The sequence below is a fragment of the Alexandromys fortis genome, unplaced genomic scaffold (assembly GCF_014885135.2).
Source record: "Alexandromys fortis isolate MF-2015 unplaced genomic scaffold, M_Fortis_MF-2015_v1.1 scaffold_0, whole genome shotgun sequence".
Taxonomy (NCBI): Eukaryota; Metazoa; Chordata; class Mammalia; order Rodentia; family Cricetidae; genus Alexandromys; species Alexandromys fortis.
The window spans coordinates 30,208,506-30,227,863 of NW_026067949.1; the positions used below are offsets into that span (position 1 = coordinate 30,208,506).

General features: G+C 45.4%; 1 protein-coding gene across 2 annotated transcripts in view; it reads right to left on the reverse strand.

Annotated features, from left to right (window-relative positions):
• Positions 1–19,358, reverse strand: part of Lnx1 (ligand of numb-protein X 1) — a 104,509-nt gene that overhangs the window by 61,884 nt on the left and 23,267 nt on the right. The window contains exon 1 of one of the 2 annotated variants that reach the window (XM_050149998.1): positions 18,358–18,666. The exons of the other annotated variant lie outside the window; for it this stretch is intronic. Coding sequence (XP_050005955.1) covers positions 18,358–18,449 — 92 coding nt within the window. The 5' untranslated portion in view covers positions 18,450–18,666. Of the gene's footprint in view, positions 1–18,357; positions 18,667–19,358 lie in introns of those variants that run through there. 2 annotated transcript variants of the gene reach the window in all.

Genomic DNA, 19,358 nt, shown 5'->3' on the forward strand with positions numbered 1-19,358 from the left:
TGTAGAGCTCTCGGTTCCTTCTCCAGCACCCTGTCTGCCTGCGCACCGCCATGCTTCCCACCGTGATGGCAATGGACTAAACCTCGGAAACTGTCAGCCAGACCAATTAAATACTTTCCTTATAAAAATTGCTATGCCAAGTGGAGGGTTGAGTTCTAGGAGTCCAGTTGGATAGAGTGAGGAGGGACTGAATGAGCAGGGGGTGGGGGTGGGGTCAAAATCACAATGGGGAACCGACAGAGAGCTGACCTGAGCTAGTGGGAGCCTGCATGGGACCAACCTAGGTCCTCTGCATGTGGGCAACAGTTGTGTAGCTTGGTCTGTTAGCAGTGGGACTTGGACCTGTCCCTGGTGCATGAGATAGCTTTTGGAAGCTTTTCCCCAGGCTGGGATGCCTTGCTCAGCCTTGATGCAGGGGGAGGAGCTTGGTCCTGCCTCAACTTGATAGGCCATGCTTTGTTGACTGCCATGGTAAGCCTATGTCTTTTTGAATGGAGGAGGAATGGATGGGGAGAGGTAGACAGAAGGTGGGGGAGGGAACAGGAAGAGAGGACGGAGGGGAACTATGGTTGGTATGTAAAATAAATGAAAACATTCACTTAAAAAAAAAAGTTTCTAGGATCATGGTGTCTCTTCACAGCAACAGAACACTGAGCAAGACATAGAATAAGAACTCGAATGAATTATGAACCAATTACTAGCATTCCTATGATTTGATATGGCAGACAGCACCCTTGATGTCTAAATATGAGCTTGCCTCAGGTTCATTGGTTCTTCACTGGCTGGGTTCTGCTATCTGAGGGCAAGGGAGAAAGGCGCTACTCTACAGCGTTGGAAAACGCTGGTGTTATTAGTCCTCTTATCCTAAGCAATGATAAAGCTTTGCACAGAGCAGGCTCACTGCTTTTGTTCCTTTAGCATCATCTCCTTCCACGCTAGCCTGATTGTGTATGAATCACTGTGCCCTTGGTGCCCCTGGTGTCCACTCAGGTGGGCAGCACCAGGCATGTTTCCCATGGGCTGTTTCTGATCTCCATTCCAAATTCCACCAGAGTCCACCCACCATACCCTGTAATCCAGCCAAGGAAGGGAATGTGTGTGATTGGCAGCAAAGAAAATAACTTCCAGTGACTATCACTCCGCCTTTGTAAGTACCAGGTCTGCCCCATCAGCTTCTCCTTCCTAGCAGGTGGTGTAGGGAGGCTGGGACCAGGGTAAACTAGACCTGGGCAACCCAGACCAGGACCCAGTGTCCTAAAGCTGGGCAATTAACCTCCTGACAGTGGCTGCTTTTCTTAATCATTTGCATTTTAAATATGAAATAGAAGAGCCAACATATATAAAGAACTTTGTTTAACAAGCCAATCTTCCACTTGCTGAATTCTTACATCTTATTTTAAATAGATCACTAAAATCATTTCCAAGCATAGAACCCAAAACTAGGGTAGGCATAGGGGCAGCTCCTGGGGATGGGCACTGCCTCTATCGTGTAGACTGGCCCAAAGAGCCCTCTGCTCAGTGGGACCTCTTTGGTAAGTCTCAAGGCCAGGTTTTCAGGCTCTTAACAACTGCCCTGGCTGAGTCTTTTGTTACAGGTTTCGTCACTCAATCCCACCCCTTTGAGGCTCCACAGACTCCAGAAGGAGGCAGGGATGAGGCAAACACAACCCAAGTGGGGTCAACAACCACAACCCTCCGACTCTTCTGAACGAATTAGGGTCCAATTAATCTGAGTTAGCTCTACAAGTCAGCCAGGCTGTTCTGTCAGGGGCTCCAGACTGGTGACATGGTATGTGATCTGGTTAAGACCTCTCCCTCACGCAGCCCAGGTCTCCCTTGATGCCTCTGTGACCCAAAAGCTATGACTGAAAGAGACTTCAGATGCACAGGTGTCCAACTCACTGGGGACACCCCACAAAGATTCAAAATGCAGCAGCCATTCATGCCCAGCCTCATCTTTCCATGGCCAGGAAGGGCTCCACAAGAACCCTTTGGAACAAGAGCCCTTTGGAGTTGGGATGGGGGTGGAGGAGGAGGAGAAAAGGTAACTGAAGACCATTAAACAGGGACAACGGTTCTACAACTTCCAGAAGCTATCAGGAGTGAGCCAAACAGCTGATAAACGCCCAATAACAGTCTTACAAGGCCAAGTCCAGGAGAGCTGACCAGTTGAAGCAGGTCCAGAAAGGAGACTAAAGCAACCTGATCCCATTGAAAGTAGAGTGAAGTCCAAGGGCATACGAAGTTTTAAGATTTGCTTTTTGTTTTTTCTTTTAGTAAGGTAGAGGTGTCCCCTCCCCCATTACAATCTGATCAGCGTGCAGTCACATGCCGCATCAAAGGAAGCATACTTTACAGCAAACACAGCGATCACAGGTTCCAATGGGTACCAACCAACCCCACACAAGTTCCTGCCAAGTGAAGCCACCAGATGCCTGAGGTCATGTGATCTGAACTAGGCAAAAGTCCGTGCACCCCTTCCAAGAAGACCTAGTCCTGTACAGTCTTTAATACTCCTGAATGGAAGTTGTTATTTCCTCTTTCAATAAAAAGAATCAAGTTAATAGTAGAGGTATTGCTTATTAAATTACCCATGGGCTGATGAATGGCTCAAATCTTCCCTAAAAGTCTTCCTTTTAAGTGATTGGTTTACGCATACGGTTTTTAAGACTTTGAAAATTAAGACTTTAGAACTCTGGAATTTCTTCTTTAGTTACATGAACACAATCCTAAGAGTAATCTTCCATGTGCAGAAAGTGATTCAGTTCTAGCTGGAGTTTCATCCCTGTTCTCATCACACACACACACACACACACACACACACACACACACACACACACACACACACACAGAGTATACCAGAACTGTTGGCATCAAAGCCCTCCCATAATAGGCATTGCCTATTATGGATCTTTACTGGAGCTTCCAGGCAGGGCCCGTAGCTTCTTGCAATCTGCTAGGATGCCCGACAGAACACGGCTACTCTTACCTTCATGACTGAATGTGATTAGTATTCAGTCACCACTGTCCCTGCAGGGGACACCTATTGTACAAGTTACTTTGGCAGACATTTAGCACTTTCCTTTATTTAGGGTGTTAATACCAAATCAAAGCTATTTGAATAAAGTAAAACGATATACCAAATGCTGCACTTGCTGACGACAAACGACAGCAAGCTCTCATTTGAGCACAGCAAAGCCGAGGGCCACACCACCTTGGGAAAGCAGCCTGTTAGGCACTAGAGTTACAAAGCTGTCCATGGGAAGGGTCGCTGGTACAGACTGGAGCATCCTCATGTGGTAGGGTCAAACATTTGTCTGAGTAAGAGCACTGAGTTCTAAAGATAAATGGCAAGACCATAGTCTTGGACTTCAGGATTCCCTAGTGGGCAGGTGGAGGCATCTAACAAGTTAGTATACCGTTAGCAACTGGGTCAAGCTCAGCAAAGTGCTCTCAAAATCATACTGACTTGGCAAGGCTGCGCTGGATAAAATTGTTTCTCCGAGCAAGGGCAAAAATCATAGCCAAACTATGTGCATGGTGGAAAGTTTTGCTTCGAGAGACTTAGTAGCTTCTCTGAAGCCGATCTGATCAGCACATTCCATTGCTCTTTCTTTGCAAAAGAAATGTATAGTTCATGTTTCTCGTTTCATTGCAGTTTTGAAATGTTTATAATCAAGTGCAAAGAGCAGGCACCTCTCCAGACATGTGTCAGAAGCCCTCAGGATCAACGAATGGTTTGGCAAACAAGAGGCAAGAAGAGCAAGAAGCCAGGACAATAGCCTATAGCAATGAAGTTCTGCAGAGGAAACACAGGGGTTGAGACAAAACACTGCTTTAGGAACAGCTCGAGACATAGTAAACGCTCTCTGAGTCATAAACGTAATAGTCCAGGCAGCTTGAAAGAACGATTTACAAGTAGAAGGGACAAATACTGAAAAAAAATTACCCCCTCCCAAAAGATACACTCTTTAAAAGGGGAGTCAGGAGATTTATGAACTCTTGTAGATAAGTTTGGACTAAAATCTAGGTAAAGGAATATTTGGCAAATATGAGGACATATAAATCAGCTGGACCAGATGACACAGGGCCTCAGGGAATGAAGGAATTTGACTAATACGCTTACTGAACAATGGGGCAATAAAAATGAATAATTATTTCTGAAAAATTACCTTGCACCCAGGGGGACATCCGAAAATTGGAGAAAGCCCAACAACATGTGATATGGATACAGAAAGCAAACAAAATGAAAGAGTAGATAGGAAAAAAAACGCAGAGACTGATGTATGTGATGGTCAGTTTAAAAATTGAGCGATGAATACTAGGGAAGAAAAATTCTAAAGGAAGGGCGAACAAACAAAAGACGCTGCATTTCAGTGGGCTCACATCCCCAGACGCCTAGGAGACTGCCTTGGACACAGTGATCACAACACTATGCCTGGCATTGTTAGGATTGTAAGGGGTGGGGAGGAAACTGGGCTAGCTCTGCAGCATCTCAGGAAAGATTTCACTGCCATTATGAGCCCACAGATTCAAAGCTGGCGGAAAAACTGATGAAACATGGTATTGAGCCTAGTTGTTCTAAGGTTTCTCGGAGTGGACTCTACAACCTGCCGTCATGCTGATCTGAACCAAAAGGCTGACCTGGAGTGTCAAAATTTATGGATGGCAATCAGGTGGGGGAATGTCCCCAAAGACATGAGACAGGAAGAGGGAGAAAGGAACAAACCTTTCCTTTACATATGGACATGGTGTGATTCAAAAGAAACAGATAGGAACGAGCATTGGGGTGGGGGTACGGGACTAGCAAACTAGCCATGAATTCCCACCAATCAGGGATGAGGTGCGAGGCGGCCTTTAGTATCCTCTATTAAAATCTATGTTTAGAGTACAAGATCCAGAGTGATATTTAACCAGCAGAAAAAGATCCCCCTCCCTTCTACAATAATCTACAAAGGTGAAAACAAGCAGAAGTGGCAGGAGCTAACATTCGGGACCTGCCAGTGTCAGCTCTAACTTGTTACCATGGAAAGGTGGGATGCAGGAATCATCACGCCTACATCCTTTACAGATGTGGACTTAGGAATCTAATTGGCCAAAAGGCCTGTGCGTCCATTCATCTTGACATTAGCTGTTTCTGACCCCTCCCATTCTTCCTGCTGGCAGGCGCTCAAATACTCCCTTTTCTTCAAGGCCTTTTTTTTTTTTAATTTATTAAAGATTTCTGTCTCTTCCCCACCGCCGCCTCCCCTTTCCCTCCCCCTCCCCGAAGCAAGTCCCCCTCACTTGTCAGCCCAAAGAGCAATCAGGGTTCTCTGCCCTGTGGGAAGTCCAAGGACCACCCTCCTCCATCCAAGTCTCGTAAGGTGGGCATCCAAACTGCCTAGGCTCCCACAAAGCCAATACGTGCAGTAGGCTCAAAAACCCATTGCCATTGTTCTTGAGGTCTCAGTAGTCCTCATTGTCCACTATGTTCAGTGAGACCGGTTTTAACCCAGGCTTTTTCAGACCCAGGCCAGCTGGCCTTGGTGAGTTCCCAATAGAACATCCCCATTGTCTCAGTGTGTGGGTGCACCCCTCGCAATGCAAAACAATCTTATACAATAAAGGAACGTCTGGAGACATTACCATCCCTGACTTCAAACTCTATTACAGAGCTACAGTATTAAAAACAGCTTGGTATTGGCATAAAAACAGAGAAGTCGACCAATGGAAACGTATAGAAGACCCTGACTTTAATCCACAAATCTTCAAGGCCTTCTTAAGGAAGGCTCCTCTCCTTGTCCTGTTTCTTTCTCCTGAGGCTGTGTGCTTGTTCTTTACTGCTGCGTAATCCCTGGAGCCCAGGGCATGCTTGACATTTCACAAGTACTTAATAATACTTTTTGTTAAATTGTACTCTTCCTAGGAGTGAGTGTTTTCTTTTTTACCAAGTGGAACCTCTTCATTCATCTACAAGGAGGGCACCTAGGTTGGGAAACCGTGCTTAGAAAACACCACCAAAGAGAGGATCAGAACTCACAAGAAAAGCAATAGGAAGCATCTTGCTGGATTTATTCTCTACAACATTCATTGGTATCCACTCACTAAGGAAAAGTCCATTTTTTAAAATTGATATCAATGGACATTGCTTGCCTTTGTTGAATGACTAGTAAATGTTAAAAAAAAATGATCATGTTGGGCATGGTGGATGGTGGTGCACGCCTTTAGTCCCAGCACTCAGGAGGCAGAGGCAGGTGGATCTCAGTGAGTTTCAGGCCAGTCTGGACAACAAAGTGAGTTCCAAGACAGCCAGGTTTGTTATGAGGAGAAACCCTGTCTTAAAAACCCAAAGGAAGGAAGGAAGGAAGGAAGGAAGGAAGGAAGGAAGGAAGGAAGGAAGGAAAGAAAATGCCTACAAAGGCTACAAAGTATGAAGGAAAATGAAGTAGGGGCCCTATTGGCCCCCAGCCCTGGTCTGACAGCCTCTCTGGGGAAGAAGGAAGCGTGACAGAGATTGTCAACAAGCCACCTGGAAAGTGGACAGTCACCCTTGAACTTTCTTTACATGACAGTTGGCAACTGAGGGACTTAAACAAACAACAAAGCCGGTTATCTTGTGATGGAAGAGAACACACTGTTCTCCCTAGCTCTCTTCACTCCTCCAGTCCTATTTTAAGCCACAGACACCATTTCTCAAGGCTCCCCAGCAGATGGTGAATGTCCAGGGGCTTTTCATGGGGAGTCAGCATCTCTCGCAGAGTTCAGAATCCTTTTGTGATGTCTAGAGGAATTCTTGATCACTAGAACCCCAGGAGACCAACAGGGGCTCTCAGGGAAGACCCTCAACTCAGAAAGAAAGACAACACTGATGGTTTTCCTTCTCTAAAAGAAAATAGCTCTCAGGGAGTGAAAGAAGGAAGTTGGCTTGTAAAGCCGTAAAGGAGGGAACACAAACAGCGTCAATGGAGATGCCCGTGTGCAGGCAGTGGGGCAGCAGGGCATGGCCTCATCGATGGAGAGGCCCGTGTGCAGGCAGTGGGGCAGCACATCATGGCCTCAATCCTCACAACCTCATCAGTACACCAGCCATGACAACTCATAGAACTTGTGGTCATTGTTCAAGGACATATGCCTAAAACATGGCAGACCCTGGTCTGCCTGACTTTAGTTTATGAGTGATCATTCTAGAATTCCCCAAAGTCACTGCAAATCTGCTACCAAGGTTTGTGGCACAGGGAAGGCAGACTTCTACACCCTGCTGGTGGTGACCAGAAAATTTTATTTCATTCATTTATTGACTTATTTGTGTGTGTGTGTATCTGTGTGTGTGCGCGCACGCATGTGCAAGCGCACATGTGTATGGAGACTTCAAGTGTCATTCCCCAGGAGCCATTTGTCTTGTCTTTTGAGACAGGGTTTCTCACTAGGACCTGACACTAATCCATTAGGTAAAACCAGCTGCCTGCAAAAGTCCCAGGGATTCTCCTGCCCTCTACCTTCCCAGAACCAGATTATAAAAATAAATACCAGGATGCCTGGCTTCTCACCTGGGTACTAGGGCTTGGTCCCACCAGATGCTCTTGCCACAAAAACTGTACTGACATCTTCTAAGAGTGAAGGACTATTCCAAAACACGTTCAATAGAGGCAGAACGTCTTTAATTTATCATCAATTTAACTCATAAAACCAAATTATTTGTGCCTGGCCACTTTAACCAATGTTGTTGGGACTAAGGCAAGACAAAGATGTGGGAAATCATGGGGGAACCTGGGATAGGGAAGGAGCCTCTTACTTTATAGTCAGGTTGAAATCCTTTGCTAGCAGAGAATCAAGAATTCTAGCACATAGAGACAATAATAACTTTTTATAGAGATATTTTCAGATAGTAATATTAAAGTGGAAATAAAACCAGGCTTACGCCTTGAACATGTTGTTTTCCTTCTTCAAGTTTTCAGGGAATCTCAAAAATAAGGCTGTTTTGAAATATTAATTTAAGATGTGTTGCATTTGTTTATGCTTTGGACACTTGTTTAATAATGCAAAGATGTCCTGTATTCTTTTTTGCTGTATTTGTTTAACTCTGTGAAGCTGTGTTCTTGTGACTGCCTAAAACACCTGATTGGTCTAATAAAGAGATGAATGACCAATATCAAAGGAGGAGAAAGGATAGGCAGAGCTGGCAGGGAGAGACTATAAATAGGAGGAGGAATCTGGGAGGGAAAGATCAAGGAGCGAGAGGAGGAGCAGGAGGAAGATGTCAAGGGCCAGCTACACAGCAAACCACAGAGTAAGAAATAAAGAAAGGTATACAGAAATAGGGAAAGATAAAAATCTAGAGGCAAAAGATAAATGGGTTAATTTGAAAAAAATAAAAGTCAAGAAATAAGCCAAACTAAGACCGGACATTCATAAGTAAAAATTAAGCCTCCATGTGTGATTTATTTGGAAGCTGGGTGGTGGGCCCCCAAACAGCAAAAGGCCAGGAGAGTGAAAACAGCCAGCATCAGAAGAGTGCTCATTAGCAAAGATCCCCTAGTCCGTGGTGTCCCTGTGGTCAGAAGACACACACGTGCACACACGCTCACAGACAATAAACCTGTCCCATATACCCTAGTCCATAGTGTCCCTGTGGTCAGGAGACACACATGTGCACACACTCACACACAATAATCCTGTCCCATATACCCTAGTCCGTGGTGTCCCTGTGGTCAGAAGACACACATGTGCACACACTCACACACAATAAACCTGTCCCATATACCCTGAAGCCCTTTGTGATTTTTGTTTAAAGTTCACAGTGACCCTTTGAAGATAATAACTCCAGAACCCAAAATACCACCTCTTTTTATATCGTAAAAGCAATGCAGTGTGACCCTCATGAGAAACACGTACCCACACATCTGTATGTCTTAGTTTCTCCCTGAGAGCCTAGTAACCCCCTGCTGCTTAAACCCATGCTAAAAAATTATTTAGCAAACTTCAGCTTGGCTTCATTAATGCCTAATCGTGAAATCTCCTCTTGCTGTAAAGTCAAGGATCTGGCTTGACCCGAGTGTACATTCCTTAATGGGAGGAAAACTCCATAGGCCTCAGCAAACGGCAGCGTGGCGCTAGCTATGTCCCTACCCCTGCCCCCACTGGGAGAGCATCTTGACGCTGCTCTCTTGACTACTTCAGCTTTAAAAGCTCCATTTTCAGCATCACTTTAACAGGCCAGAGAAACTACCTGAACATTCTACCCAGAAAAATGTAATCTAGAAATCCCTCCTTCAGAATCCCTCTTTATCTTTCCACCTGGCCTGAACTGGTGTGACTTACAGGCCCGGGGTAACTTGAAGACACATGTCAGCAATGCTATTGTCCTGGAGACAATGGAAGGGGCAGTGAAAAAGTAGATCTACTGCTCTAGTCCCTGCTGGGCTGTCTGGAGATGCTTCTTAGACCTCACTCCATCTCTGTGCTTTGGTGCTGGAAAGAGAGTTTTCTGCCTTTGTGCAAAGGTCAACCGAGGCCGCTAAAGCTTGCAGCACGCTCACAGGCTGCAGGTGCCCGAGTGCTTCATGTACACTGTGTTGGAGTCTTGACCCCATCGTCATTAAGAGGGAACCTACAGAGGCTCAGTAATCTGCTGGAGGTCACACAGCTATTAAGTGTTCAGTCAGTGTTTGCACTCATGTCTAAGTGGCTTCGGAGGCCACAGTTCCTTCTTTGCTTTTTCAAAATGCTTTTTATTAGCTTGTGGTAATTATATTTAAAAAGTGGGTTTCACTAGGACATTTTCATACATATCATAATGCGACCCTCATTTGTTACCTCTCGGTCCCTCCCTGTCTTGCTAATCTCCTTCCTCTTCCAAAGTAGTCCACTTCTTTCATGTCTCTCTCTCTCTCTCTGTCGTTGTTTGTCTGTGCATCTGTATGTCTCTGTGTGTGTTCCTGTGTATATGTGTGCCTGTGTGTTTGTGTGTCTCTGTGTGTGTATCTATGTGTGTGCATGTGTGAGACCTAGTGAATTTCATCAGAGTGTTTACATGGGGCATGGAGGTACATGGGTACCTCAGCAGTGGCTTTACTACCAAAGAGGGCCACATTTTTAAGGATAAATTATAGCTTGTAGTTCGCGGACCTTTGTATAGAAATCCTTAGAATCCCATAAAGATCTTAGAATGCTTCAGTCAAATCCATAGCTTTATTACCATCAAATGGCCCCAGGTCGCATTTGTACAAAATTGAACAGGGAAATCCCATGATGCCATTTCCTGAGACGCCCAAGAGGTCTGACTCCATCAGAGGATACTCAGTTCCTCATGGGTGATATGCAAGGTCATGTGTGTCACAGCTATGGTATTTTGTCACCCAATGCTGTTAGCCAAAAATGCCAACAACTGGTTTATTGCTCCTGAGGGCATGTCATACTAAAAATAGCGAATATATTGATTGTAGCAAAATGTCATGACTTATTTAGGGTCCCATAGGGTGAACTGTGATGCCTCAGTTTCTCTATTTATAAAACAAGTTGTTGGATCGCCTTCAAGATCTCCTGAGGCTCTAAACAGTTACAGTGCTAAGCCACAGGTGTCACCAGACTCCACCAGCCTAGGAATGTGACGAGCTGTGTCCTCATCTCCTGAGGGAAGGGAGATGGACAGGAAAGAGGAAGTAGGTGCTGTGGTGTCATGGTAACAAGAAGGGAACTGAATAGCTGAGGAGTGACTCCTAAGGAGGAAGGGAGCAGGTGTGGTCCAGGACCCATTGCTGAGGCAGTAGCTAGGCAAGTGTGGCCCTTGTCTGCTGAGACTTCACTAGGGATGGCAGTAACCCTGTCTCAGCTCCAGTGAAGCAGAGAAAGAGGGGCCATGTCACCAATCCGTCTTCTCTGATCTGTTTACCCATGCTCCCTGGGGACAGAGCTGTGTTCCGAATTAAATCAGACTCTGTCTATTGGGAAATATTCTGTTATTTTGCAAATCACCAAGAAAAGCAGGGCCACATTTCTTTATATGCAGTCTGTTTCGGAGATAATAAAATGGTTTCAGGGTTATATATTCTTGCAAGACTAGCAAAATCCACAACATATGGGCTTCCTCCACATCAGGCATTGTATTAAATATTTCATATTTTATTCAGCGCTCACAACCACCTGTGAGGTAGGTGTTGTTACCTTCTTTTTTGTTGTTTATGAAGAAAGCTCAGTAGGACTGAGTAACTTGCCCCCCAATTGCCCTTTGTAAGGGAGTCAGCCAGCCTGACTCCAGAGAAGGCCTGGTAGCCCCTTACCAGGTCCTCTTCTTGTGAGTACCACTTATAGTGCAGGGGTGACAAGAGGGTTCCTCCCTATCACCAAGTCCCGGTTTCTTCCTTTCTCATTGTTTTGGGTAGAATAACTTAGAGAAGGGAGAGGCTCGAGAAGGGTATCCAGGATCTCAGAAGAGTGTGCAAGAGTGTGTAAGGCTGAAACAAGAGAAATGGGCTTGAAGGGAGCACCAAGCCCGCTTTGCTGAAGGGATGCAAGAGAACAAGAAACAGAGGCAGGAGGAAAGTCACTAAGGGCTTGAGCATGACCCAGGGTTCTGGGGACATGTGCATTCCTGAAAGAACTCTAGCCAGCCTTAGCAGTCTGATGGTCTTCTTTGTTAAACACAGCTCAGTCTCAGCATGCCTGGCCCCGCTGGGCCACTCTGGATGACACAAATCAGTGTGGGCCATGGAGAGCTCCAGGGGAGAGAGGCCACTGAGAAAGACAGCCCCTGTCCTTTCTACAAAAGGGGACGATGACTAAGAAAAAAGGATGCCTGCTGCTTTGGCCTGAAGTTTTATTTGGCCTGCAAAATCGGGCCATTTCCTGCCCGTTCCTTCCAAGACCCACCCCAGATTGTCAGGGAGAAACTGTCCTCTGTTAGCTTTGAGAATGTTGTGTTCTCATGCCAAGGAGTCCAAAAAGCTTATTTCTCAAACATCAGTCGCCAAAGTGTGCAGAACTGGGGGTGGAGGGAGGGGCTGCACTAAAACCCTAAAGGCAACTTCTTTGCCTTTTAAAATGATTTTGTCCATGTTCCATGTATATATTAATGTAGTAGACATGGGCAAAATTTATAGATACCTATGGTATGACAATACATATAAACTATGCACAGATGATATATATTACTAGTTATATAAATATATCTATGATAGTATATATGAATATATATGCATATGACCATGGAGCTATATTTAATTCTGTATAGAAATAACTATATATGACAGGAATATGAATATATCTTTATTGATATAAGTCAATGATTTAAAACTTGGTAAATATTATACTGGGGAAAAGGTATTTCCCTTTTTGTGCTCCTTAAGGTCCCTCCAAATGTCTTGTCAACAAAAAACAGGATTCAGATAAAATGGTAAATAAATTCACAGGCACTTTAGCATGCAATGTTTTGAATCTTAAGATTTCTTCTACTTGGGAAATAAATTACAATCTACATTAGTTTAACATTTGTACTTTGACAAAGCTATATTCCTCCAAATTCACTTTATCAACACGTTCTGTCGAGGCAGCGTGAGTGAGAAAGAGGAGGAAGACAACTATGGCAACAAGCTGCAACCAACCTGTCAGAAGGACAATAACGAAATGGTAGAGACAGTTGGAGCTGATGGTTATAGAGACAGTTGGAGCTGATGGTTATAGAGACAGTTGGAGCTGATGCTTATAGAGACAGTTGGAGCCGATGGTTATTCGCTCTTAAGGAATTAGTTATTTGTCTTGTTGTGATGTTAATGTTGTGGTCACATTTCTTAAGAATTTACCCTCTTCTTGGGTAAATGGGCACATGGCCACAATCCAAGAACTCAGGTAGTTGAGGCAGGAGGACCACAAATCCAAGGCTAGCCTGGGTTATGTAAATGATATACTTCCTTAAAAAAATAAAATCAGCAACAAAAAAGGAAAAAGTCAAACTAAACAAAACCACTTTGTAGAGATGAACTGCCGAGATATTGACAGATAAAAATGATAATCATGACTACGATTTGATTCCAAATAATTCAGGGGCATAAAGATGAAAGAGACACCACCATGGACTGATAACCGCTAACGACGGATGTAAGAAACCCTACGTTCTTTATTCCCTTCTCCCCTTTCGTCGTTTAAAATTTCCCACTGTAGCAAGTTAGAATGAAGATGAAAGAAAATGAAACAAACCTGAACCAATAGGGCTATTAAAGAAATCCTAGCTTTGCCTGACATAGTCATGCAACTAGAAAGATAGACACGACTGGCCAGCCCTTGAGCAGCGTCTTGAAACTGCAGGGTTTGGATGGAGGAGAGGTTTTTCAAGGGAAGAGCATTTGAAACTAGCGAAGAGTTAGGAAACAGAATTGTTCCGCGGCTGCCAAAAGAGAACTTGTGGATTATCAAGGAGCAAAAGAAAAAATAAATAAATAAAAAACTAAAAGCCATGGAACAAGGTTGCCATGCTCTGTGAACATCAAAGAACCATCATTCCATTACAAGGAAGCATTCAGTGAGCCTAGCGTAAAATGGATCAGGAACACACGGCTTCCATTTCGTTCCAAAGACACAAGCCTAAAAGTTAAGGGAAAACATGGAAGCATGTACTGAAGGCTGGGTACAGGGTGCAGTGGGAGGCCGTGGTTCCCCCCTACCCCACCCCAACTGAAAGCCTTTGAAGATATTCATGAGCCCAAAGAAGTCCTTGAAATTGATCTTCACCTTTGCTGGGACAGGACTTCTCCACCTCAGTTCATTTTATCCCATCAAAGCTTGACCTCAGCTGCTCAAAACATACAGCAAGAAAAATCTGGAGACATTCTTTTTTTCTTTCAAGATTATTGAAAAACAAACAAATTCTTTGAGAGTCAGTTTGGGCAACATTTGCTGGCAAGTCCATAGATCTGAGCCAGTTCGTGTTGAACTCAGACGTGGGGCGGGGGGGGGGGGGGCATTAACATGGCGAGAATGAGGGAGAAAGGGCACTGAAAGTCATTGCTCTTGTCCCTCGTCCCTTCTCTTCCTTCTGGAAGAATCCAAGAGCAGCGATCTACACCGGTGCGGCTCTCTAGTCACATGAAGACCCACAGACCATTCCTCCCTCCCCGCTTTCTAGCCAACAGCCGAGGTCAATGAGGGAGGAAAAAGAAACACTGTGGTTACTGTCCTAGGACCTTGACCCAGAAAAGGAAGAGCAAGTATAGACCACCTAGAGCGACAGACAAAAGGAAGGCAAGCTGACCTCTCACTTCCAAGCCCCAGATGCCCAACTGTATTTGACTGACTGCCCCAGCGCACAATGCCTCTGGTGCAGACAGTCAGTGTGATTCGTCAGTGGTGTGCTTGGCAGACTGCTCAGAGAAAGTTCTTCTAGGGAGGTGCTGGGTGTTTAGTCTTCTGGGTCCTAAGATACTTGGTGGGTGATCTGTGTCCCCGTGCCCTTGGCTTGTGGTCTGGACCCAGTATGCAAGAAAGATACATACAAGACTTCCACCCCTCCTGCTGTTCTTGGCAGTTTCTTCAGAAGGCCTTGGCCCTCCGTAGCCCTAAATAATTCAAGTTGCAAATTTAGAATCTCTTATCCTAACTTCTCTAGTACACAGCTCTGATGGAAACAGACCGCATCCATGCAGACAACTATCTCACAGGGACCAGGGACTAGAGTGTGACTTCTCTCTCCAGGAATGGCTACTATGCATAGTGACTTCACTCACAAATCAAAACTCTTTGTCTAAGTTCGAGAGAGGTGGTACGTCCTGGCTTCCTGAGATGTCACAGAGCTAAGCCATAGCATTAATTTCATGAACATGGGTTCTTCTAGTGACCATGCTGAACAGCCCTATTGAGAACACCTTACAGTAGACAGAAGGTGGGCTCTAAAAAGCAAAGTCTCAGCTTGTACCGCACACTTGCTTGAAGCCCGCTCAGCCTGCCCCTTTGGCATGAGCAGGTCACAAGAGCCACCAAAAAGTGGCAAGCAAGTCACATTCTCCAAAGTTGATAGGGACTAGGAACTTTGAAGGTGGGGAAAGCACAAAGTCTTTCCATTCTTAGTACATGTTCTTGAAGGTTTGCTGCAGGCAATGAGATGCACACTATACTCCAAACACCAATGCTTTTCCCTGGAATTTTTTGCTGAACTAAATACTGAGTTTAAATGGAAGAAACGTCACAAATACCACAGTAGGCCACTGAGCAGGTAGCAACTACACCTCAGTTCTTCAAGTACAGAGCTGTGTTCTGGAACTTAGCTGGGATTATCTGTGAGCAAGATCAGAATTAATTTGTTAGTACAGCTTCCCTCAGTCACAAATGGACCACAATGAGAAGCAACCTTTCAGTTTGACTTATGCCTTCAGGCACAATTCTACTTAACACACATTCTACAGTTGGCCATGGAACTCACCAAGGACTTTTGCTTTTTTACTTAAGTGACTTCTATTGTAAACATTTCCTACCAGGTTCCTGGAAGCATGGGAGTTGGGACAGTCCTGGACTGAATTTTGAATCATTTACTAATTAGCTCCAGTGTCTCAGATAGGTCCCCAGTGGGCAGAACTTGGTGCTAGTGGGTAGGGAACTCAAGGGACACTCTGCATCTGGAAATGCTGGGGATGCCGAGCAAGCTTTATCCATGTAGCAGAACCCGGATGAGAGGGGAGGGAAACTGGCAAATCCCCATGGTTCTCTCTCTGAGGTCCTGGGGAGCCATAGTAGACAGGACATGGAGTTCTTCACCTTAAGGACATACACTCGCCTCCTGCCAGGTGGATTAGTTTAATGCTCAGGGCATTAAACTAGCTGAGAAGTCTCACACATGGTTCAGAATGAAATTGATAAAGTTTGGGTAATAACCAGTGCTATTTGGTATTTGGGAAAGCTCTCTCCACCCCTCACTGTGCCTAATTCCTACCTATACTTCAAGGTCTAGCCCCCTCCCCAAAGTTCTCCGGTAACCAGAAGTAGACAAGTTTCACCTTCTCTGTAACTGGAGACTACTAACAAGTCCTGACCAATGAGTTTAGAAATGCTGTTCTAGACACTCAATAGCATCTCGCTTTCTGAAGTGCTTCAGAGTGACCTGCATGTGTCCACTCAGATCATCCAAGCGAGACTTTGCCTCTGAGCCCTATACTTACAGGAGGAAAACTGTTGAACTAAAATGAAAATCCTTCCTTCAACAAGGCAACAGGAATGAAACTAACTGGAGAGGCTCCTCTACAACTTCTAAAGGAGGCCAAAGGGTAGGCCCCCAAAGTAACTCCACTCAGCACTATGTGCGAAGGTGATCTCATTTAGATAACATGCCTTAGGACTGAAATTAAATTAGGCTAAAGGTCTCAAGATAAGATCATGCTGGACTATCCAACTGGGCCTAAACATGGTGACAATACCCTTACGAGAGGAGGAGGTGCTGGGATGCCATTCTATGGCTTCCTAGCATGTTCAAGGTCCTAGGTTTGGTACCCAGCACTGTAGGAGAATGATATGAGGAGGAGGGAAAGAGACATAAGCAGAATTGGAAAGGACACAGAAGAGAATGTCATATGTAGACAGAAACTGGAGTCACAAGGTCACAGCAAAAGGATGCTTAGAGCCAGTGGACTGAGGAAGGAGTATGTAAAGGGTTTCCCCACTATGTCAAAGTGGACATGCCTTATCCTCTGATTTCAAGTATCTGGACTCCAAAACATTGAAAGAGTAGGCATCGAGACACCCAGTTGGTGGACATTTGTTAACGCAGTCGTAGAAAACTAACACAGTGGCTGGCAGGGATACAGGTGGGTGGGGTAGGCAGAAAGGATGCTGTGGCCCCACATTCCAGAGACCCCAACCTTAGGCACCACTGGGAGAGGGCAAGGAGACTTCGCGCAACTCCAATGAGCGCTACCACTGTATATTTTTCAAGAAAGGCTTTTGCAATGTCATAGTCTCCCCTGGGTTGAAGTTAAAGTCAAACACTTTTCTCTGAGTTTTCTGATCTCAGGTGCACTAGAGTTACATGTCAGTTAAGTAGCCCAGACCCTCCCGACACACAGCCTCTTATAGAATGAATGTCTTGCCTTCAAGTGTCTAGTTTTAGTTGTCAACATTTACTATATAGCTACTGTCTGACAAACTGGTTAATCCGACGAAGAACAAAAGCAACACGGGTTGTTTCCACACATCCGTGAGTGGAGTCATGGCTGAAGTCAGGCCAGGTCAGCCTTTCCAACCAGAACTCTATGAACCCCGACTTAGATTCCTTGTTCTCTGTCCAGAAGAACACACCTGTCACACCAGTGCTCAGGGCACTGAGGCAGGAGAAAGAAAGTTCCAGTCCATCCTAGAACACAGAAAGTTCCCATCCCTGAAAGAAAAATCATCCCTGCTGTAGCTTCTTGCCTGGTTAGCAAGGAGGAGTTTGTAAATACTGGGGGCTGAGCAACACATCTCCTGTGATGGGCAGAAAACACCCGCTCTAGCCTGCAATCCTTCCAACAAAGGAGCCAGGAACATACTTAAATTTAGAGGGTTATTTCCCCCTATGAAATAGGCACTAGGCATGTAGAGAAATATAACTATGTTTTAGAAGTATACTGCAAAATATTTAGGGTGAAATCTTATGACAACTACATTGACTCAAGACAATTTTAAACATGTGTGCACACATATATATATGTGTGTATATATAGCTTTATATGTGTATGTATGTATATATGTATGTATATATTTTTTGAGGCATGGTCTTGCTACATAGTTACGCAGCCTTGGATATCCTGGAGCTTGCTAAACTATTAATCTTGAGATTATGTATGGGAGTATGGGCATCAATGACATTTATTTCCATGCTTAAAAATTATCAAAAGTCAAGATAAAATTTACACTTTTAATGCATAGGTTATCTTTTCTCCTTACTGACACCCCACCTGTCTCCAGGCATTGGCTGTGACGGTCTCAATAGAAGGACTAGTAGTCCCCAGAAGTCCCCTATGCGAGTGCACATCTCTGCATGCAAGCTCTGATCTTAATTGCTCTCAGTTCTATTTATGGAAAGGGAAAGAAGTCTCATCTATCAAGAAAAGACTGAGCGCGCGTGTGCGCGAACACACACACACAGCTTTAGCACAGGAGTGGGGGCTGCCTTGCTGGGGAAGCAGCACACCCATTAAGATGGTGTTTTCTGTTAAAGTCACAGAGCACTAAGCATGCTGCCTTAACTGCCACAGGGCACTGTATTCAAACACATGCTGTTTACGCAGAACTACTGCCGGATACAGAATAGACCAGCTGGGAAAGTGACTCAGAAGCCACCTCCATCCACCCAACACACACACACACACACACACACACACACACACACACACACACAGATGCAGGCACCGAGAGGGGACTCACAGTTCCGAGTACAGGAAGTGCAGGTTGCCCACATTGTCAATGTAGTTAGCAGGGCTCAGCCAGGGCAGGACCAGCAGCAGAAGCGCCTTCATTTTCTGAGCAGCCTGCCGCCTTCCTCCTGACCACCTCAGTCAGCCCAGCGCAGCCCCTTTAAACAAGTCTGTTCATGTCCCCACAGTCAGAAGATGATAGTGCATCTGCCTTGGAGTTCTGGAGATTAAGGCACACTATAAATTATGAGCCTGTAAGAGGATTAGCTCTGGGCATCTCCAGTAAGGTGATGGGAGATCCGAGAGACCCACCGTGGTTGGCAAGAGGGCTTAGGCTGAAGGCAGCAGGCTGATGCCTGGGAGAGGGATGGGCCCCTCCTGCAGGATTCGGACTGGCTCCTGGGAAGCAGCTGGTACATTTACATCACTGGCGAGGAGCAGCCAGGCTGCGAGTGAAGCCGCGTTAGGAGAGGGCACGGGCATGGCACATTCAACTCCACGTGTGAATGAGCGAATAATCAAAAGCCATCCTGCAGCCTGCTGCGGAGAGACACTCAGAAATTAGCATCCCTGGAGCCTCTCCACTTCGTGATGCCACCTCAAGGAGGTGCCGAAAGCAGAGCCGCCCTCCTGAGCATGGATGCACACGAATTTGCGACACTTTACCCTTCACTCTCCTGACACAGAGGACCACAGGGATGCCGTGCTGGTCGCCAGGAGACCAGGCTCTTTTCTTTGAAAATACTAATGAGCCCCTAATAGACAGGAGTGCTGTGTAAGCAGGGTCTTGGGCTGCGGGGAAGAGAGTCACCCTCCTTCCTCCCCGAACTAAGCGCTGGCATTTAGTTGTGGTGTCTGAGCCTCCGTTATGGAAATAAAGTTAATATCCATGGTTTCTCATAGGATTTGACTCCATGACTTCTTTCAGCTTAAAGCTGAATAAGAATCAGGTGCCTGAGCTCTGGACAGTCAAGATGCTCCCAAGACTCCATATTCAAAGAGTTAGCTCGT